Source organism: Natrix helvetica (assembly GCF_964273705.1).
Source record: "Natrix helvetica genome assembly, chromosome: W".
Lineage (NCBI taxonomy): Eukaryota > Metazoa > Chordata > Lepidosauria > Squamata > Natricidae > Natrix > Natrix helvetica.
In genome coordinates this window covers 81,079,667-81,098,612 of record NC_138555.1, presented here as the reverse complement: position 1 = coordinate 81,098,612, position 18,946 = coordinate 81,079,667, and the positions used below count along the sequence as shown (strand labels likewise).

General features: G+C 48.6%; 1 protein-coding gene and 1 gene segment (V, D, J or C); both read right to left on the bottom strand.

Moving 5' to 3' along the window:
• The window catches only part of LOC309400399 (uncharacterized protein), a 37,936-nt gene extending 19,695 nt beyond the window's left edge, over positions 1-18,241 (bottom strand). The window contains exons 1-6 of the mRNA XM_081968871.1: positions 17,960-18,241; positions 15,271-15,606; positions 12,417-12,740; positions 11,012-11,332; positions 4,772-5,074; positions 256-570 (exon numbers count right to left, since the gene is read on the bottom strand). Coding sequence (XP_081824997.1) covers positions 256-570; positions 4,772-5,074; positions 11,012-11,332; positions 12,417-12,740; positions 15,271-15,606; positions 17,960-18,188 — 1,828 coding nt within the window. The 5' untranslated portion in view covers positions 18,189-18,241. The remainder of the gene's footprint in view (positions 1-255; positions 571-4,771; positions 5,075-11,011; positions 11,333-12,416; positions 12,741-15,270; positions 15,607-17,959) is intronic.
• The window catches only part of LOC309400410 (Ig gamma chain C region-like), a 110,043-nt gene that overhangs the window by 54,713 nt on the left and 36,384 nt on the right, over positions 1-18,946 (bottom strand).

Here is an 18,946-nt window from a genome sequence, read left to right as displayed (position 1 = left end):
AAAACAGACACAGAGAGAAAATATAAGTAAAAAGGGAGAGAGAAAGAAAAAGGGAGAGAGAAAGAAGAAGAAACAGAGAGAGAAAAGAGAAAGAAAAAGAATAAGTAAAAAAGCAGAGAGAAAGAAAGAAAGAAAAAATAATTAAAAAGGGAGAGAGAGAAAGAAAGAAGAGAAAGAATAAGTAAAAAAGGGGGGGGAGGGACGGAGGGAGGGAGAGAGAGAGAGACACAGAGAGAGAATGAATGAATGAATCACCTTTGCACTTGCTGATAGTTCTTGTTTCTGTGTGATTTCTTCCAGCTTGAGTTACTTTGCAGGTATATTCTTTTAGCTTGTTCCACTCCTGCAGGGATACTGTGAAGTTGCTACTCATGTAGAACTGGACACTGTTTGACCGAACCTTCGGTGACGTTCGAAATTTCCCATCTGGTTGCCAGGTGACTTGAATGTCCTCTCCGGAGGAGCTATAGATGGAACAGACTAAGGTCACACTACTGATGGTTCCTAAACTTGGACAGAGTGGGTGGGCATTCAGGGTCACCACGAGAGCCGTGGGCATCGTAATCCAGTCTAAAGAAACAGAAAGGAAAGCGTTAACTTTATTCGAGTTTTATTTCGTAGGAAAATGACGAGTAAGGGGGTCTACAAAAGTAGAGTCAAGCAGAGAATGAAGTCCTTCTTTCTTTTAGAACAAAGTAATGGCATTGTGTAACTCTTCCTTAACCTTCCTTTGTATCTCTTGTATCTCAGTGTTTTGCTATTATGTTTATCCACTGTTTATCCATTATCTCCCATGTCCCAAAGGTGCTTTTATTTATTTTTTTAATCAGGAGGCAACTGGACTTTACTTGTTCATGAAAAACCTTCTGGAGAACTTCTCCATCCCCTGAAGAAGTCTTCTATTGAATCTCATCCCAAAGGTGCTTTGTTTCAAGAGGCAACTGGACTTTCTTATTAGCCTTTGAAGATGCTTTGCGTCTCATCCAAGAAGCTTCTTCTAAGCTTTGACTGGATGGTGGGGAATGGAAGTAGACTTATACTCCTTGCAGACCGCTGGTCATTTGCATCTTTTAAGGGGTCATTAAAGCCACTTAGAGCAGTGATGACAAACTTGTGGCACAGGTGCCAGAGGTGGCATGCAGAGCCCTCTCTGTGGGCATGTCACCAACCAGTCTTCGCAGGCGTCCGAGCACTCAAAAACCGGCCAGAAAAATCGTCCAAAAAACCAGCCTGAAAATGGTCCAGAAAACAGCCTGTTTTGGGGGGTGTTTTTTTGGCCGCTTTCAGCCTGTGTTTTGGACCATTTTTCTGGCTGGTTTTTGGGCTGTTTTTGAGCCATTTATGGCCCTGAAAATGGCTCCCAAAACAGCCTGAAAATGGCCTCAGAAATGACCCCAAAACCACAGCATTTGTCGGGCCCTTTTCAGATAGTTTTTGGACTGTTTTTGCGGGCCAAAAACTCTCCGAAAAATGAGCCAAAACTGGCTTGAAAACGGCCTGAAAACAGCCAGGAAAATGGCCAGAAAGCAGGCAGGCACACGCTGGCCAGCTAGTCTTTGGGTTTTGGGGGCTCTGGCGTGCATACATCCATGCACCTGCGTGCCAGTTTGGGCACTCGGTGCTGAAATGTTTGGCCATCATTGACCTCGAGGTTTGTCTGTGTCCTCAGGGTCACCTGAGTGGTGAAAATGGGGGTGGGGTGGGGGGTGGAGCCTTCTTGGAACTGTTGAAAGCAGCTGTGTTGTAGACTGGAGATAGAGGATGCCGTCGCCCTCCTCCTCTTTTGAGAAAGGGCTGTTCAATTTAGACACAAATGGCCTCTTGGACCCGTCTTTCAAACCAGCGGTCCTCTCTGCCCAAAATGTGCACTTTGCTGTCTTCAAAAGAGGGGCCGTTGCCTTTTAAATGCAGAAGGAATATATCCGTGATGGCAAACCTATGGTGTGTGTGCCACAGGTGCAGTGGTGGGCTCCGGATCCCATTCCAACTGGTACGGTTGGAACAGGCCCGCCGTTGCCCGCATGGACGCACACCGAGTTCCAGCTGCTCGGCGGAGCGTTGCTCAAGGTCTGTACACTCCATGCGTGGAAGTGCCGAAGGCTTTAAATGACAGATAAGGAGCTCGGGCAGGCGGGCGGGAAGTCCCTCTGGAGCAGCGTACCGGAACGGTTCCCGGTACTCCGGCCAGGCTAAGGGACACCCGTACTGGGGCGTACCGCCTGCAACCCACCACTGCACAGGTGGCACGCAACAGCCCTCTCGGTGGGCATGCCAGCTGTTGCCCCGGTCCAGCTCCACTGCATATGCGCCCGCGAATCCTGCCTGCCAGCTGGTCTTTGGGTCTCTGATGTGCATGCATGGGGGTAAGAGCACAGGTGGGGGATGCACGCACCTATGTGCATGGGGAGGGGTGCATGCGCAGCGGGGTGCATGCCTGGGGAGGGGGGTGCTTGCATTGCATTTTGGGGCCTTGCACAACACCCCCCGTGCCCCACTTTGACTTCCAGATTGGTGCAGGAACGGTCCCCCTGTGCCCCGTTTTGGACCGGGAAAGCCTCCTACACCAATCTGAAACCCTAAATGGGTGAGGGGGCAGGGGGGAATTGCAGTGGGGTGGGGGATTGCAGGGGAATTGCAAACACATGCATGGGGTCATGTGTGCATATGCGGGGGCAGGGCACACAGGAGCGGGGGGTTCTTGCATGCATTGTATTATGGGTGCAGGGGCGTATGCACGCTTTCAGCATGCAATGACAAAAAGGTTAGCCATCGCCGGACTATATAAATCCTTCTATCCCCCACCATCTGATCAGAGCTGAAGAAGCTTCTTGGATGAGAAGCGAAACGTCTTCCAAGAAAAACCAGAAAGTCCAGTTGCCTCTTGAAAAAAAAACGGCTTTGGGACAACCGTGACCTGGAGGACGATGGAGAATCTCCCTAGACCTCTACTGAATTTGTTTGCCCAGGAATGTGGCAGAGACTTTAGAAAGGCCATTGGTGGCTTTAAATCTACCCCTGGTAAATGGTCTCTTTAGCCAGACCATTTCAGGGTGACCCAGGATCTTAGTTGAGGCTCTCAGAAGAGCAGAAACCAGAACGTTGTATCTCTCTCTTAACACACAAAGAAGTAAAAGAGGGGGAGGAGGAGGAGGAGGAAGAGGAGGACTGTAAGATCCTTGGTGCTTTCTGGCCTAGGTTATTTCTTTTTAGACATTTCATGACCCAACTAGGGAACGTCAGTAGTAGAAAGGAGGGGTATTTGTGGAGTGGAAGAGAAGGGGAGGGGGGAAGAGAAGGAGAAGGACTATGACACCTTTGGTGTTCTCTGACCTGGGTTATTTCCTTGGACACTTCATAATCCAATCAGGGGACACAGGAATGCAGGAGAAGCAGGAGTATGAGGAAGAGGAAGATGAAGAGGTAGAGGAAGGCTGTGAGATACTTGGTGCTCTTTGAGCTGGGTTGTTTCCTTGATGATATTTCATGACCCAACTTGGGAACATCAATAGTAGAAGGGTGTGTGTATGGAATGCAGGAGGAGGAGGAGGAGGAGGAGGAGGAGGAGGAGGAGGAGGAGGAGGAAGACAAGGACGAGGATGAAGAGGAGGAGGAAGACTGTGAGATCCTTGGTGTTCTCTGAGTTGTTTCCTTTAAGACATTTCATATCCAACTAGGGAAACTCAGTGGTAGAAATGTTGTGTGTGGAATGCAGGAGGAGGAGGAGAAGGAGGAGGAGGAGGAGGAGGAGAAGGAAGGAAGGAAGGAAGGAATTCTGGTGGTCCTTGGTGCTCTCTGAACTTGGTTGTTTTCTTTCAAACATTTCATGACCCAACTTGGGAACATCAGTGGTAGAAGGGGTGTGTGTGGAATGCAGTAGTAGTAGTAGTAGTAGTAGTAGTAGTAGGAGGAGGAGGAGGAGGAGGAGGAGGAGAAGGAAGGAAGGAAGGAATTCTGGTGGTCCTTGGTGCTCTCTGAACTTGGTTGTTTTCTTTCAAACATTTCATGACCCAACTTGGGAACATCAGTGGTAGAAGGGGTGTGTGTGGAATGCAGGAGGAGGAAGAGGAGGAGGAGGAGGAGGAGGAGGAGGAGGAGGAGAAGGAAGGAAGGAAGGAAGGAAGGAATTCTGGTGGTCCTTGGTGCTCTCTGAACTTGGTTGTTTTCTTTCAAACATTTCATGACCCAACTTGGGAACATCAGTGGTAGAAGGGGTGTGTGTGGAATGCAGTAGGAGGAGGAGGAGGGGGGAGGGGGAGGGGGAGGAGGAGGAGGAGGAGGAGGAGGGAATGCTGGTGCTCCTTAGTGGTCTCTGAACTTGGTAATTTTCTTTCAAACATTTAATTACCAAAGTAGGTAACATCATCAGGCCTAGTGATGCTGATGATACTAATGAAATGTCTGCAAGAAAACAATGAAGCTCATGACCCAACTAGGGAACATCAGTGGTATAGAAAGAAGGGGCATTTGTGGAGTGGAAGAGAATGGGGGGGAGGAGAAGGAGGAGGACTGTGGCACACTTCGTGCTCTCTGATCTGAGTTGTTTCCTTGAAGACATTTCATGATCCAACTAGGGAACACAGGAATACAGCAGGAGAGGAGGAGCAGGAGGAGAAGGAGGAGGAAGAGGAGGAGGAGAGTGGTAACCCAGGGACATAGTGTTCAGAAGAAAATCCCAGTTTACATCCAGTAAGTGGGAAGGAAAAGATTGGAGCATGAAGTGCCTGATTAAAAGATGGACTTCAGACATTCTAGCTTTGCTGCTCTAGTTCACCTTTTCTGGAAATCTTCTGGACTTTTTTGGTATTCGTTGGTTGGTGTACCACCTCACAAGTCTTGCTGTCCATTTCTTGCCATTGGGAGAGGGGGATGGTGAGTTGGCTGCTGGCCCAGTAGGTCCCATCGGCCATCCTCTGGTCCATAACGCCTTCCTTCTTATTTTGCGGGCCACCCACCCACGAGATGGCGACCCTGGGGGGCCTGTAATGAGTTGCGATGCATTTCAACACCACGGTGTCCTTCTCCCGATTGACGGACTGCAGGAGCTCCACCGTAGGTGCTTGAGGCTCCAGGAAATCTGTAACGAGACTGTGAGCATCAGGAGCCACGATCGTAAGTCGAAAAAGGGTCAGGTCGTTAGGGTGAGATCAAAAACTCAGTTACCTGTAATTAGCAAAAGGGTCTCTTTCTCTGGAGGGTAAATAAACAAAAATTGGAGACATTCTTCAAGAAGCAAATTAGCACTGTATGAATCTTCCCGATGTAGACTCTTTGCTGTACGATGGGAATGTGAAGCTTGGTGAGGTTGTGTCTGAGCATGTCTAGCAGAGGTAGTATTTAGCCGGTTCGGACTGGTTCACCCGAGCCAGTAGTGGAAATTGTGGGTGGGCCTGGCTACCCATCCCGGTTCCATGCTGTCTTATTCAGGCATGTTTTCAGCCACGCACATGTGTGCAAGCCGCATTCGCAAGCAAAGCGCCTGCGTGAATGTTTGTGTACATCAGTGGTGGGTTGCAGGCACTTCTCCCTGGTATGGGCGTACTGGTGCATGCCGGGAACACCGGGTACCGTTCCGTATTGGTGCTCCGGAGGGCCCACCTGCCCGCCCCAGCTCCTTACCTGTGTTTGAGCTCTTCGGCGCTTCTGCGCACAAAGCATACGGTGCCTATGTGACGCTCCGCCGAGCAGCTAGAGCATCGCGAAGGCATTGCAGAGGTAAGGACGCATGGACGTGCATGTGGGAGACACCGGGCCCCGTTGCACCGCACCAGTTGCACGGGGATCTGGAACCCACCACTGGTGCACATGCACGCGCTCACATTTGCAAACTGGTAGGGAAAGTGAATGAATACCATCCCTTGATGTCTAGCATCGTTGGGCACCAAGTACTAGGAGGAGTAACCAGCAGTACCTCAACTGGAACTAGTTTTGTTTTTAATTTACCAATGAAATTAGACTTGCGTGCATGAAATGTGAAATCTTCTGGAAACGTCGAATACACACCCACACACTTTTTCCAGAGACAACAATGGTGCCAAGTTGAAATGCGTGCAACGTTTTCCTCCCGAACCGTATTTAAAATGTGCAACTATTGATCGGCTTTCTCTCTTTTACTTTCTAGATCAGGGGTTCTCAACCTTTTCTTCCCCCGTGGACACCCTTGAAATACCGTTTGTGGACATGGACTCCCAAGGCTTAACTCGATATTGAGATCCAAAGTCTTTGTGGGATCCCTGTGATGACATCGCAATCAGAGGTGGCATTCAGCCGGTTCGGACTGGTTTGGCAGAACCGGTTGCACCAAACTGCAAGTGAGTCCACCCACCAGCCCAGGCTCCTAAACATCTTAGGTAGCCTCACACGCATGCCTGCATGCCACGGGTACAAGCAAAGCGCATGCATGGAAGACCGCACCCATGCACTGAAGGTGTGCACCAGTGGTAAAGTTCCAGATCCCATTCCAACCGGTACGGTTGGAATGGGTCCGGCATTGCCCACATGGATGTGCAAAGTGTGCACATGCATTGTAGATGCCAGCGACGCTTCTACAGGCTGCTTGTCAGAGCGTCGCACAAGCGCTGTACATGCCATGCGTGTGCGTGGGACCCCCGAAGGCTTTAAAGGACAGGTAAGGAGCTCAGGCCGGCAGGTGGGCTCTCCAGAGCACCTTACCGGAACGGTACCCGGTGCTCTGGGCAGGCTCCGGTATGCCCGTACCAGCCCGTACTGCCTGCAACCCACCACTGGCGTTCACACTCACAGTAAGTGAATCCCGCTGCTGATCGCAAACCCCCAGGAATCTGCAGGTCACAGGTTGAGAATCACGGTTCTAGATTATTTTTTTACCTCAGGCAGTCCTTGTTCGCCTTTGCAAAAGTGAGACCCATTTATTTCCTGCTCTTTTCACGAAGACATTAGATTGTGTTTTGTAAGCGCCCACAGTATATATTTCTTAGAGTGGTAGCGGGAAATTTGTTCGTATAATCAGACGAGAGGGAAGCCCAATCACCTCAGTGGGTAAATGCATGGCACAACTTCAAATATCTCAGTCTAAGGTAGAGTTCAGCAGCAGGATCCAACCAAATATTAATCAATTGTGAAAGAGGTTTGTTCTTTTCATTAAATATACATTAGGGTTTAAATGCTGTATGAAAAGACCTGGTCATCTTTTGATGCACTAGATGGCTTATATAATAAAACAAGGGAGTGAATAAAACATCTTCCAAAGCATCTGAGACATTAACACAATAAAATAAATTTCACCTAGTGTTTTGTTTAGGCTGGGAAGCTAAGCAGGATCAGTCCTGGCTAATATTTGGAAGGGGACACATTGGGAGATTTCCACATAGAGGAGGATATTTATAGCTTAGGGTTGAACTGTGGGGCCCTGAGTGCCCTCTGAGCTGGCCTGGTTTCTCCCAGACGTTTCATGATCCAACTAGGTAATATCATCAGAAGTAGAAGGGAGAGGGGGTTGCCGAGCAGAGAAAAGTGAAGTGGGTGGTGGAGGAAGAAGACCGTGGGGTCCTTGATGCTCTCACAGGTGGTTTGTTTCCTTGCCAGACATTTCATGACCCAACTAGGGAACATCAGTGGTAGAAAGGAGGGGTATTTGTGGAGTGGAAGGAGGGGGGGCTGTAGGAGGAGAAGGAGGAGGACTATGGCACCCTTCATGCTCTCTGATCTTGGTTGTTTCCTTGAAGACATTTCATGGTCCAACTAGGGAACACAGTAATACAGCAGGAGAGGAGGAGCAGGTGAGGGCTGCTGTGGGTTCACACAGGTTCGGGAGAACCTCTAGCTCATGGTCCAACTAGGGAATACAGTAATACAGCAGGAGAGGAGGAGCAGGTGAGGGCTGCTGTGGGTTCGCACAGGTTTGGGAGAACCTCTAGCTAAGAATCTGCCCAGTTCTGAGAACCCGCAAATCCCATCCCTGTCTGGCTCCACCCATCCTTCCCCACCCCTCCCACCCCCAGGAGTCCCCACACAGCCCATTTGGGATGTCAGGTAAGTACAGGGCCCACGCGGAGGCTCGGGGAGGGTGAAAAATGAGCCTCCTGGAAGTTCTGGAAGGTCAGAAATGGAGCCTGGAGGAGGCAGTTTTTACCTTCCCAGGGGCTGGAGGAAAGCCTCCGGAGACCATGGAGGGTGAAAACGTCACCCCCCTGTGGTGCAGGAGGCCAACTAGGCTATGCCCACCATGGACATGCCCACCAAGCAATCTGGCAGAGAACCCATTGCTAAAGTTTTGAAGCTCACCACTGAGGAGGAGGAAGAGGAGGAGGAGGAGGAGGAGGAGGAGGAGGAGGAGGAGGAGGAGGAGGAGGGAATGCTGGTCGTCTGCAAGAAAGCAACGCAGCTCTGAGAGCCCCAAGGACCTCCCAGTTGCAGAATTCCAGGACTGAGAGCTGCCTTCCCAAAAAGGTCCAATGCCCAACCCCTCCTGGACTGCTGCCAAGAAGACCCCACGGACTTGTTCTTGAAATCAACAGAAGCTTAGTGATGATGTGAAGAAAGCGTGCTTTGACTTCGTGATCTCAGGCGCGTTCCCTAAAATGCCGACGCTTTCCAATAGAAGCAAAATGAAACCAAAAATGAAAACCCTCCAGCCTTTGGGTCCTCCCCCCTCTAGTTATTCCTCCAATACCTCTCCCCGCCTGCCGCCCCCCAATAATTCTCAAGGCAACAATATGAACGGTCTCTTCTGAAAGGACAGAAATGAGGCAAGGTTGTTGAAATGGTCCATCAGTGGTGTTCGATTCGGATGGCTGTTTCACATGGAAAACCCATTATCAGAATTATTTGCACAAAGCAGATACACGTAGGAGCTGGTCCGTATCCCTCCTGGTCTAATGGCATTTGTGCTGCCTCATGGAATTGAGGGTTAACCTTTAGATATGATGAGATTCATTTTAGCAAGCATTTCACTGAACCAACCCTAATTTCCATGCCTTACCTTTGTGGAGGTTACGTCTGGGTTTCCTTAAAAATAGGAGAATGGGTTGATATATTTATACATCTTTGCTTAAATCCAGGTTATATATTGCTCTTAACCACGGTGTCAACAGTTGCAAGAATTCGGTACATTTGTGTAATGAAAAGAAGGACTTAGGCGCAACATGATAGCAGTCTTCCAATATCTTAGGGGTTGCCTTAAGAAGAGGGGGGGTCAACCTATTCACCAAAGCACCTCAAGCAGGACAAGAAGCAATAGATGGAAACTAATCAAGGAGAGAAGAAACCTAGAACTCAGGAGACATTTCCTAGTGGTGAGAACAATCAACCAGTGGAATAACTCACCTCTAGAAGTTGTGAGTACTCCAACATTGGAGTTTTAAAGAAGAGATTGGACAACCATTTATCTGAATAGGGTTTCCTTCTTGAGCAGAAAGTGGGACAAGTAACGGGAGCTCACTCCGTTATGGGGTGCTGGGGATTCGAACCTTTCCAACACTATTATATTGTTATTCTGTTACATAACTGCACTCAAGGAGGCAGGTTATATTCTAAAGTTGGTGTTCCACTGATCACAGTAAAGAAAATTATGCAGCAGCTGTCCCTGGATTCTGAATACCATTACACACTCAGGGGTGGGTTGCTACAGGTTCGCCCAGATTCAGGCGAACCCATAGCTAATGCTATGTCCAGTTTGGAGAACCTCCAAATCCCACCGCTGGCTGGCCCCACCCACCCTGCACCACCCGCCTGCCCCTCCCCTCCCCTCCCCGGAGTCTCCATGTGGCCCATTTTGAATGGCGAGGTAAGTGCAGGGACCGCGGGGAGGCTCAGGGAGGGGAAAGAACAGGCTTCCAGGAAGTTCTGGAAGGCCAGAAATTGGGGACGGGGTGTTTCTGGCCCCCAGAGGGCCTCTAGAGCCTGGGGGAAAGCAGTTTTTGCCCTCCCGGAGGCTCATGGCAAGCCTCTGGAGGTTCAGGAAAGTGAAAATCCCCCCCATCATGGTACAAGAGGTCAGCTAGGCCACACCCACTATGGCCACGCCCAGAGAGCCCGTTGCTGAAATTTTTGAAGCCCTCCCCTGTACGTACTTGGGTGTGTATTAAAGAAAGAACTGAGATCTTGTAAAAACTCACAAGATGGTCTTGTGATTTCTGTATGACATTTTGTTGATGATTTGGACAGTTTTGAAGGAAAGGACTCTATAAGACCCCAGGTACATTCTCTGCTGCTCACCATATGCCTTTTCACCTGGGCTCCTCAGAATAATAACCATATAGCAACATACATAATCATATTTTTCAATGGGTGGGTCCTAATTTCCAATAATGGACTTGCCTCTCGGCCATGGGGAAGTGCTCAATCAAAAGTTGTTTCTGATCTATTAGCTTTTAAAGAATGTGTTATAGAAGTTCCACCATGCCAGGTGACTCATCGTGATACCGTTGTGGCCCGCCAGCGGCCAGCGGAGCTGGTGGCAGACTTAGACAGTGAGGAGGGTTGGGGAGGAACATGGACCAGTCCTGGAGTCTGGGGAAGCTTCTGATGAGGGCTCTGTGTCGGAGGCAGAGAGGGGGCCAGGGCCATCCGATAGTTATCAGCTGCTTTCAGAGCCGGAGACCAGTGAGGCAGAAGAACAGCTGGAGCCTATTCCCAGTGTGTGCATGCGCGGAGCTGTCAGGAGAAGGGAACAGCTAAGGAACAATGGCTGACTTGGGAGTAAAGGCACAGGTAGATGGTGAATGGTCCCTCTCATAGGGAATAAAGAGGAGCAAAAGGGGAGGGGATTTTGCAGGAGACAATTAATTCAGTTCATTAGAGTGAAGATCTGTTCCTGACTCCTTGCCAAGGAACTGCTGCTACAGCATGGTGTTTTGAAGATATCGACCTGGCAGCTCTCCAAGCCTGATAAAGGTCTTCACTTGTGAAATCTCATGAAATATGTTATATTTGCTGGGACTTTGCTGGAGAGGAATTCCCGTTTTTTAATTGGTTTTATTGGGAGGCCTAGATCAGAACAGATACCTTCAGCCACTACTTTAGAAGGTCGACTTACCAATGGGTACCTTTTCATAGGCCACGCAGGGCGTTGGAGAAGAGGGATGGTGGACTATACAGGAGTAGCTGCCTCCTTTTCCTCCTGGTTCATCTCGATTGATTTTCAGGATGCTGTACGTGGAATAACCGTTGGCCGTCTTGGTGGCCATCCCATTATCATACAGCTTTTCGTTCAGGGATACGTTATTCCTTTCCCACGAGATGTTAATCTCCGCTGGGGAAAATCCGCTCACATCACAGACGAGAATGAGGACGGTGGTGCTCTCGAGGGAAATCTCTAGAGGGGCACGGGAAATGATGACGGAGGGCGCTTGCATTTCTAAATGGAAAAAGAAAAGGAAAAGAAAAATACATGCAGGTGTTGAAAAATGGAAAAAACAACGGGGCCGTTTCTCCTCTTGAGGACATCACTCCAACTAAAGGAGTCAAAGTCCTTAATATTAATTTCGAAACTCCCAAGGTGTTGTGATTGAAAGAAAGCCAGGAATGAAATCGGACTCTTTCAGAAGATTTCTAAGATTTTGGTCTCTCTATCTGCTTTTGATTCTCTCCCTCCCTCCTTCCCTCCCTCCTTCCCTCCCTCTTCTATACCTCTATACCTATCTCTATATCTCCATCCATTATCTATTTATCTATCTATTTATCTATTTATCTATTTGTCTGTTTGTCTGTCTGTCTGCCTGCCTGCCTGCCTGCCTACCTACCTACCTACCTACCTACCTACCTACCTAAATCTATCTATCATCTGTCTGTCTGTCTGTCTGTCTGTCTATCTGTCTATCTATCTATCTATCTATCTATCTATCTATCTATCTATCTATCTATCATCTATCTATCTACCTACCTACCTACCTACCTACCTACCTACCTACCTACCTACTACCTACCCCGCCATCCTCCATCCCTCCATTCCCCACTGCTCTCTCTTCATAGCCTTACTTTTCCTCTGTCTGTTTTGCTATAATTTATCATTGTGATAGTCTTGTAATGCTGTTCCCACCAAAGGTGGTTCCTATTTTTCTACTTGCATTTTTATGTACTTTCGAACGGCTAGCTTGGCAGAAGATGGGACAAGTAACGGGAGCTCACTCTGTTATGGGGTGCTGGGGATTCGAACCGCTGAACTGAACTGCTGACCTTTCTGATGGACAAGTGCAGTGTCTAAGCCACTGAGCCACTGCCTCCCTACACCTAGGAAAAGCAAATTCAAAATGGTTGGAGAAGTTCCTCTTTAATGAAGTCACGCTTAACCAAAGGTGGATGATTCCTATCACAAGCCAAGCCCAAATTCTTTACATGATTCCTGTTTTGTATATTAAAACTTTTTTTCATTTATTTTGAAGACATGCGATTCTTGCTTTCTTGATGGAGCAGCGTTTTATGGGGCTCAGCAATCTACTCACGAGTAGCCTTCTTGAGGGTGATGTCCTTTTGGTGTTCTTCAAAGCAGCTCCCGCTTACTTTGCAGGTGAAGACGGTGCCCTTGGTCCACTGTTCCAAAGACACCGAGTGGTTGCTTCTCAACTTCTGACTTCCATTAGCGTCCGTCGTCACCATCTCATTCGCAGCATCCCTGCTGGGCTTGTTGTCCACAAGCCAGGTGATCTGAGCTCTCACAAGGTTAGAAGAGACCACGGTGCAGACTAGGACGGCTGACCTATCAAGCAGGCTTTTGTAAGACGGCTTGGTGAAAAACATGGTGGGTTGATGCATGCAACCGTAGCACACTGTGGAGAAGGCCAGGAGAGAGACGACACAAGGATTATAATGCTATTTGAGAATAGTGCTTTTATTAAAAAAAATATTTAATAATTCATTAACAGTGACATGTTTGCTAAGACATGGGTCCTCAAACTACGGCTGTGGGCTGCATGTGGCTTACCAAAGCCATTAGTCTGGCCCGTGCAGGACTACGAGGCTTCCCCCATCCCACATCGTCCCTTTGGCTGAGCGCAGGATGTACCTTCGCGAGCCCCGTGGGTTGGAACTGAAAGGTAAGGCCAACAATTTTGGCTTGCAGAGATGTTCTGGAGTGGAGGGGGTGAAAAGCCGGGTGCACAGACACCCCAGGAGGCCCAAAGAAATGGGTGAAAATGGCCTGTTTTTCACCTTCCCCACCTCCAGAAGATAGTTAAAGAGAGATAGATAGACAGAAAGAGAGAGATTGAACCTGGGCTGTATTACATATTAGGCAGTTGTATTAGCCACTAAGCCACAGGCTCTCCTCCTTTATCAGCTAAGTAGGTATATATTGTGTCACAACCCCTGGTATGCCCAAATATGGGAGGGAGCATACTGCTTCCCTTTGCTGTCTTTTGGCTCACCCTAGGAGTCATCCAGGCAGAAAGCCATTTTTTTAATGTTGCCTTGTTACTTAGCTGATAAAGGAGGAGAGCCTGTGGCTTAGTGGCTAATACAACTGCCTAATATGTAATACAGCCCAGGTTCAATTCCCAGTAAGGGTATGGCTAGCTGATGAGAACTAAATAGCTTGAAATAGATCTATACTAATCTCCCTTTATTTATTTATCAGCACAAATGCAACACAGATGCTTTCTGCCATTTATATATATATATATTTCAAGCTGCTTGGGGCTAACCACCTAGCCAAATCCACCCAGCTGGTCCAGGCACCCAACAGTCTGAGGGATTGTGAATTGGCCCCTTATTTAAAATGTTTGAGGACCCCTGTGCTTCTTAGCTTGCCTGCAATTTGGCAGTTCAAATCTCACCAAGATCAAGGTTGAACTCAGGCTTCCATCCTTCCGAGGTGGGTAAAATGAGGACCCAAATTGTTGGAGTCAATATGCAGACTCTGTAAATCACTTAGAGAGGGCTGTAAAGCACTGTGAAGCTGTATATAAGTCTAAATGCTGTTGCTATTGCTATTGCTAACAAGCTGCGAATCTTGGTAGCTTCTTTTAAAGGCAAGGAAATTCAAGAAAACCAAGCAAGACGCTCTTTGAAAAAGCGTCATATGAAAATAGCAATAGCACTGAGACTTATGTGCCACTTTACAGTGTTTTCCAGCCCTCTCTAAGCGGGTTTACAGAGTCAGCCTCTTGCCTCCAGCAATCCGGATCCTCATTTTACCCACCTCGGAAGGGTGGAAGGCTGAGTCAACCTTGAGCCTGGCGTGATTTGAACGGCCAAATTGCAGGCAGCCGGCAGAAGTAGCCTGCAGTACTGCATTCCGACCACTGCGCCACCAAAGCTCTACTATCAACATTTATGTTTATATATTGACATCTGCATCTATCTATTTGTTTGACCAACCTCTCACTAAATAATTCAACAAGGATTAAAAATCATGGTACGAACGTCCAACAATAAAATCATGAATTGTACTATCCTGGACAGAAAATACAGTCCTACGTCACTGTCTTTGGCCCATATCGCAGTTTGACCAAGTGGATGAACTCTGTTGATGCCCTTCATTTATATGGATAAGGGTTGATAATCCCAGGCTGCAGTATTAGACTACATTCAACACACTGTCATCCAGATGGGCTTTTCATACTACACTTCTTCAGAAGCATACATTCGATCAGGGGTCCCCAATTCCTGGGATCCAGTACTGGGCTGGGATCCAGTACTGGGCTGCAGCCCATTCAGAACTGGTCCATGGAAGCGGCAGGTGAGTGTGCTCACATGCGCAGCTCCACTTGTTCAAGTGGCGAGTGTGCACGCTCCCAAACGAAGCCCCATTCACATGTGCAGACTCATGCGTCCGCTGCTTGTGGGGAACCATTCCAGTGCTGGGTTCCTCTCCCCGTCACTACCGGTACGCTGCTCACGGGGCTGGGTGTCCTGTTCTTGCCTGTGCACTGCCCATGCATGCATGTGCACTCAACCATCCCTGCGACACCCAGCTGCTTGCTGGAGGTCGCGCAGGTGCAGCATGCGGTGTGCGCAAGCGCAGTTGTCCGGTTGCTTTTGAAAAAAGGTATAGGACACGGGTGGGTGGGCCAAACCGGGCACCGTACTGGTACGCTGTCAGCCGCTCCCGGCTACTGTCAGTACGGCCGTACTGGGCCGTACTGGCCAAAACCTACCACTGAACCATTCCCTCTTCCCCACCCTGCCATCTCTGCTGGTACACAAAGCCAGACAGTTAGAGACTCCTGCATTAGATGTTCTGTTTTGACATGGATGTATTACTTGGTACCCTGACAGGTGATCTGCTTGGATTGCTTCTTACCCCTCCATCATTCGATAGCCCATAAACTCTTAATACTTGAGGGTGGTAACACTCACCTTGACATTTGCTGGCATTGTGCATTGTGATGTTTTGACTGCCTGGCGGGCGCGTCACTTTACAGGTGTAGAGGTCCCCTTTGTCCCAACTCTCTTTGCTGATGTTCAGGTGGATGAAACTGGAGTAACCACTGCCCTTCCCTACAACAGATCTCAATGCCACCACTTCTTTCTCTTGCATCTGTACTCCATTCTTCAGCCATTCCACCTCGGCTTTTTCACCACTAAGGCTCCTCAGGAAGCAGACCAGCTCCACATTGACCACTGAGCTCTGTTTGTCACAACTGGGGGTTAAGATCTGAACATCAACTGGTTTCAGAGGTTGCAAAAAGCAATCTGAGAACACAAAGTAGAAGAACATTGCTGTTTTGTTGGAAGAGCCACCCATAAGAAATGTTTGTACTTAGGTAAATGGTAAAGGTTCCCGTTGCACATATGTGCTAGTTGTTCCTGACTCTAGGGGGCGGTGCTCATCTCCATTTCAACGCTGAAGAGACAGCGCTGTCCGAAGACGTCTCCGTGGTCATGTGGCCGGCATGACAAAATGCCAAAGGAGCACAGAACGTTGCTACCTTCCCAACAAAGGTGGTACCTATTTTTCTACTTGCATTTTTACATGCTTTCGAACTGCTAGGTTGCCACAAGCTGGGACAAGTCGTGGGAGCTCACTCCGTCATGCAGTGCTAGGAATTTGAACCGCCAAACTGCCGACCTTTCGGATCGACAAGTTCATCTTTGAATTGCAGAGTTTAGGAAAATAGGCTGGACTCAGATTTTTTTTAAAAAAAAAAACAGGGGTGGGATTCAGCCAGTTCAGACTTGTTCAGACCAGTTTGGATGAACTGGATGTTAATTTTAATCTGGTTCACTGAACCCAGTGGTCGGCAAGCCACGGCTCGCGAGCCACATGTGGCTCTTTACACATTTTAATGCGGCTCTTCTGTGTGCCGGGCGCCCGCTCACCTCCCTCCTCTCGGGCACTTCAAAACAAGCGCCCCTTTCCCTTTTTTCTTTTCGACCCACAATGATTAGGGAGGATCCTGAAGTCGGGCGGGGACGAGAAGCGAGGAGGCAGAAAAAGAAATGGAGGCTAAGTAGCTTCCCCTCCGCCCCCTCCCAGCAAAAATCTAACCGGGGAGCCGGGCGGGCAGTAGCAAATTAGCCGATCATGCTGCGTGTGTGATCGGCTAATTTGCTACTGCCGCCCGGCTCCCCGGTTAAATTTTTGCTGGGAGGGGGCGGGGGGGAAGCTCCTTGGCCTCCGTCTCTTTTTCTCCCTCCTCGCTTCTTGGGGCTCCACCAATGGGGGAGCAAGGCCCACCCAGCGCCAGGCTTTGGGCTAACACAGAGGTCTGCAAAGTTGGCTGTTTTAAGACTGGTGGACTTCAATTCTCAGAATTCTGGGAGTTGAAGTCCACCAGTCTTAAGAGCCAATTTTGCAGATCCCTGGGCTAATATGATTGATGCCCTTGGTGGACTTCAATTCTCAGAATTCTGGGAGTTGAAGTCCACAAGTCTTCAAGCTGTTGGGTTTGAAGACCCTGGGTTTTTTTTTTCTAAAGGGTTAGGGATGCAAGGATCTTGCAACTTGACAGCTTTAAGACTTGCATGCTTCAGTGCCAGAGTTCCTGAGCCAACATAACTGGAGGAGGAATTCTGGGAGTTGAAGTCCACAAGTCTTAAAGCTGTCAGGTTTGAACACCCCTGGGGGGTTTTTTCCTAAAGGGTTAGGTATGCAAGGATCTTGCAACTTGACAGCTTTAAGACTTGCATGCTTCAGTGCCAGAGTTCCTGAGCCAACATAACTGGAGGAGGAATTCTGGGAGTTGAAGTCCACAAGTCTTAAAGCTGTCAGGTTTGAAGACCCCTTGGGGTTTTTTTCCTAAAGGGTTAGGGATGCAAGGATCTTGCAACTTGACAGCTTTAAGACTTGTGTGCTTCAAATGCCAGAGTTTATTGAAACTAAAAACAGTGTACCATCCTATGTATTTTCGGTTTTAAAAATGTGGCTCTCAAAATACATTTAAATCGTGGTTTTGGCGAGATTTGGCTCAGTTGAAAAAAAAGGTTGCCCACCACTGACTGAACCCATAGTTAGAAGGACCGGCTGACCCCGCTCACCCATCCCCACCCCTGCCAAGAGTCTCCACATGGCCTGTTCATCATGCCAGGTAAGTGCAGAGCTCTGGAGCCCAAAGGAAGCCATTTTCACCCTCCTAGAGGCTAAAGGAAAGTCTCTGGAGCCTGGGGAGGGTGAAAAATGGGCCTACCAGAAGTACTGGAAGTCCAGAAACAGGCTCATTTCTGGGGAAGGCCGGTTTTGCCCTCCTGGAGACTTGAGGAAAGCCTCCAGAGCGTGGGGAAGGCAAAAACATCCCCTGCCACTGTGGTGCAGGAAGCTGACTAGGCCACTCCACCATGGCCATGCCCACCCAGTAACTGGGCAGAGAATCAGTTGCTAAAAATTTTCAATCCCACCCCTGAAAAAAACCCAAAAGAAGGAAACAGGAAAGCTATTATGCTGTTGCTAAGAAAACCGTATAGATGCGTCCTTCTATAGTCCCCTTCTTTGTTTTTATGCACAACCCCGTCCCTCCAAGTTGAACCTACAGAGTCCCAGCGCCATATTTACTCATCAGGCCTCTGGTGGCCTTAACCTCACATTGTTTACCCTCTTGAAGAAACTTACGTTTGTTTGTGAAGATGACTGGGGAAAGCTCAGTCTTAGCTTTTACATAGCATTTGTATTGAAAATCGGAGGAGCTGGAGGAAGAGACGGTGAGTTGGCTTGTTGTGTACAGTTCCGGTCCACTCCTTTGCGCTGTGGCGAATTTTTTCGGTTCTGGAGTGTTAGGCTCCCACACGATTTCAAAAGACTTTGTGCCATGTTCAATAAGCAGGCAAGTAAAAGTTACCATACTAGTATCTTCCTTGATGGAACTGCAGCAGGGCCAAAGTGGAAGGATGGAAGGATCTTTTTTTGGCTCTGTAGGGGAGGGGAAAAAAGAAGAGGAAGAGGAAGAGGAGGAGGAGGAGGAGGAGGAGGAGGATGAAGAAGAAGAAGAAGAAGAAGAAGAAGAAGAAGAAGAAGAAGAAGAGGAGGAGGAGGAGGAGGAGGAGGAGGAGGAGGAGGAGGAGGAGGAAGAGGAAGAAGAAGAAGAAGAAGAAGAAGAAGAAGAAGAAGAAGAAGAAGAAGAAGAAGAAGAAGAAGAAGAAGAAGAAGAAGAAGAAGAAGAAGAATTAAATTTATAGAAGTATGCAATCTGGATCGATCATCCGGACAAGAAATTTAGTCGTCCAAAAGTTTTGGACTCATGCAGGAGCCCATCCCCAGAGAACTTCTCTCTAGCAAAGTGTGCGCTTTTGGGCTATTTGGTATGTGGTATTTACATGGTGCCTGTTGGGTGTGGCTTTTCAGTTGTTGATTGCTGGCTATTAAGTCACTGATTGCTGTTTCCTTGTGCTGCCAATCCCTCACCTCCTAAGTACTTGGTAAGCTAGTGGTAAATCAACACTGTGGTGTGGCCTGTCAGCCTCTGGCCCTTGCAGCAGCTGAATGAGAGGAAGTCAGGGCCAGCATCAAGGCAACCTAAGAGCTCCGAGGGGAAAGAGAAAATGGAGCTGTCAGAGAGAGGGACAGTGGGCCATCCCTCAGATGGAGAGTCAACAGCCCCCA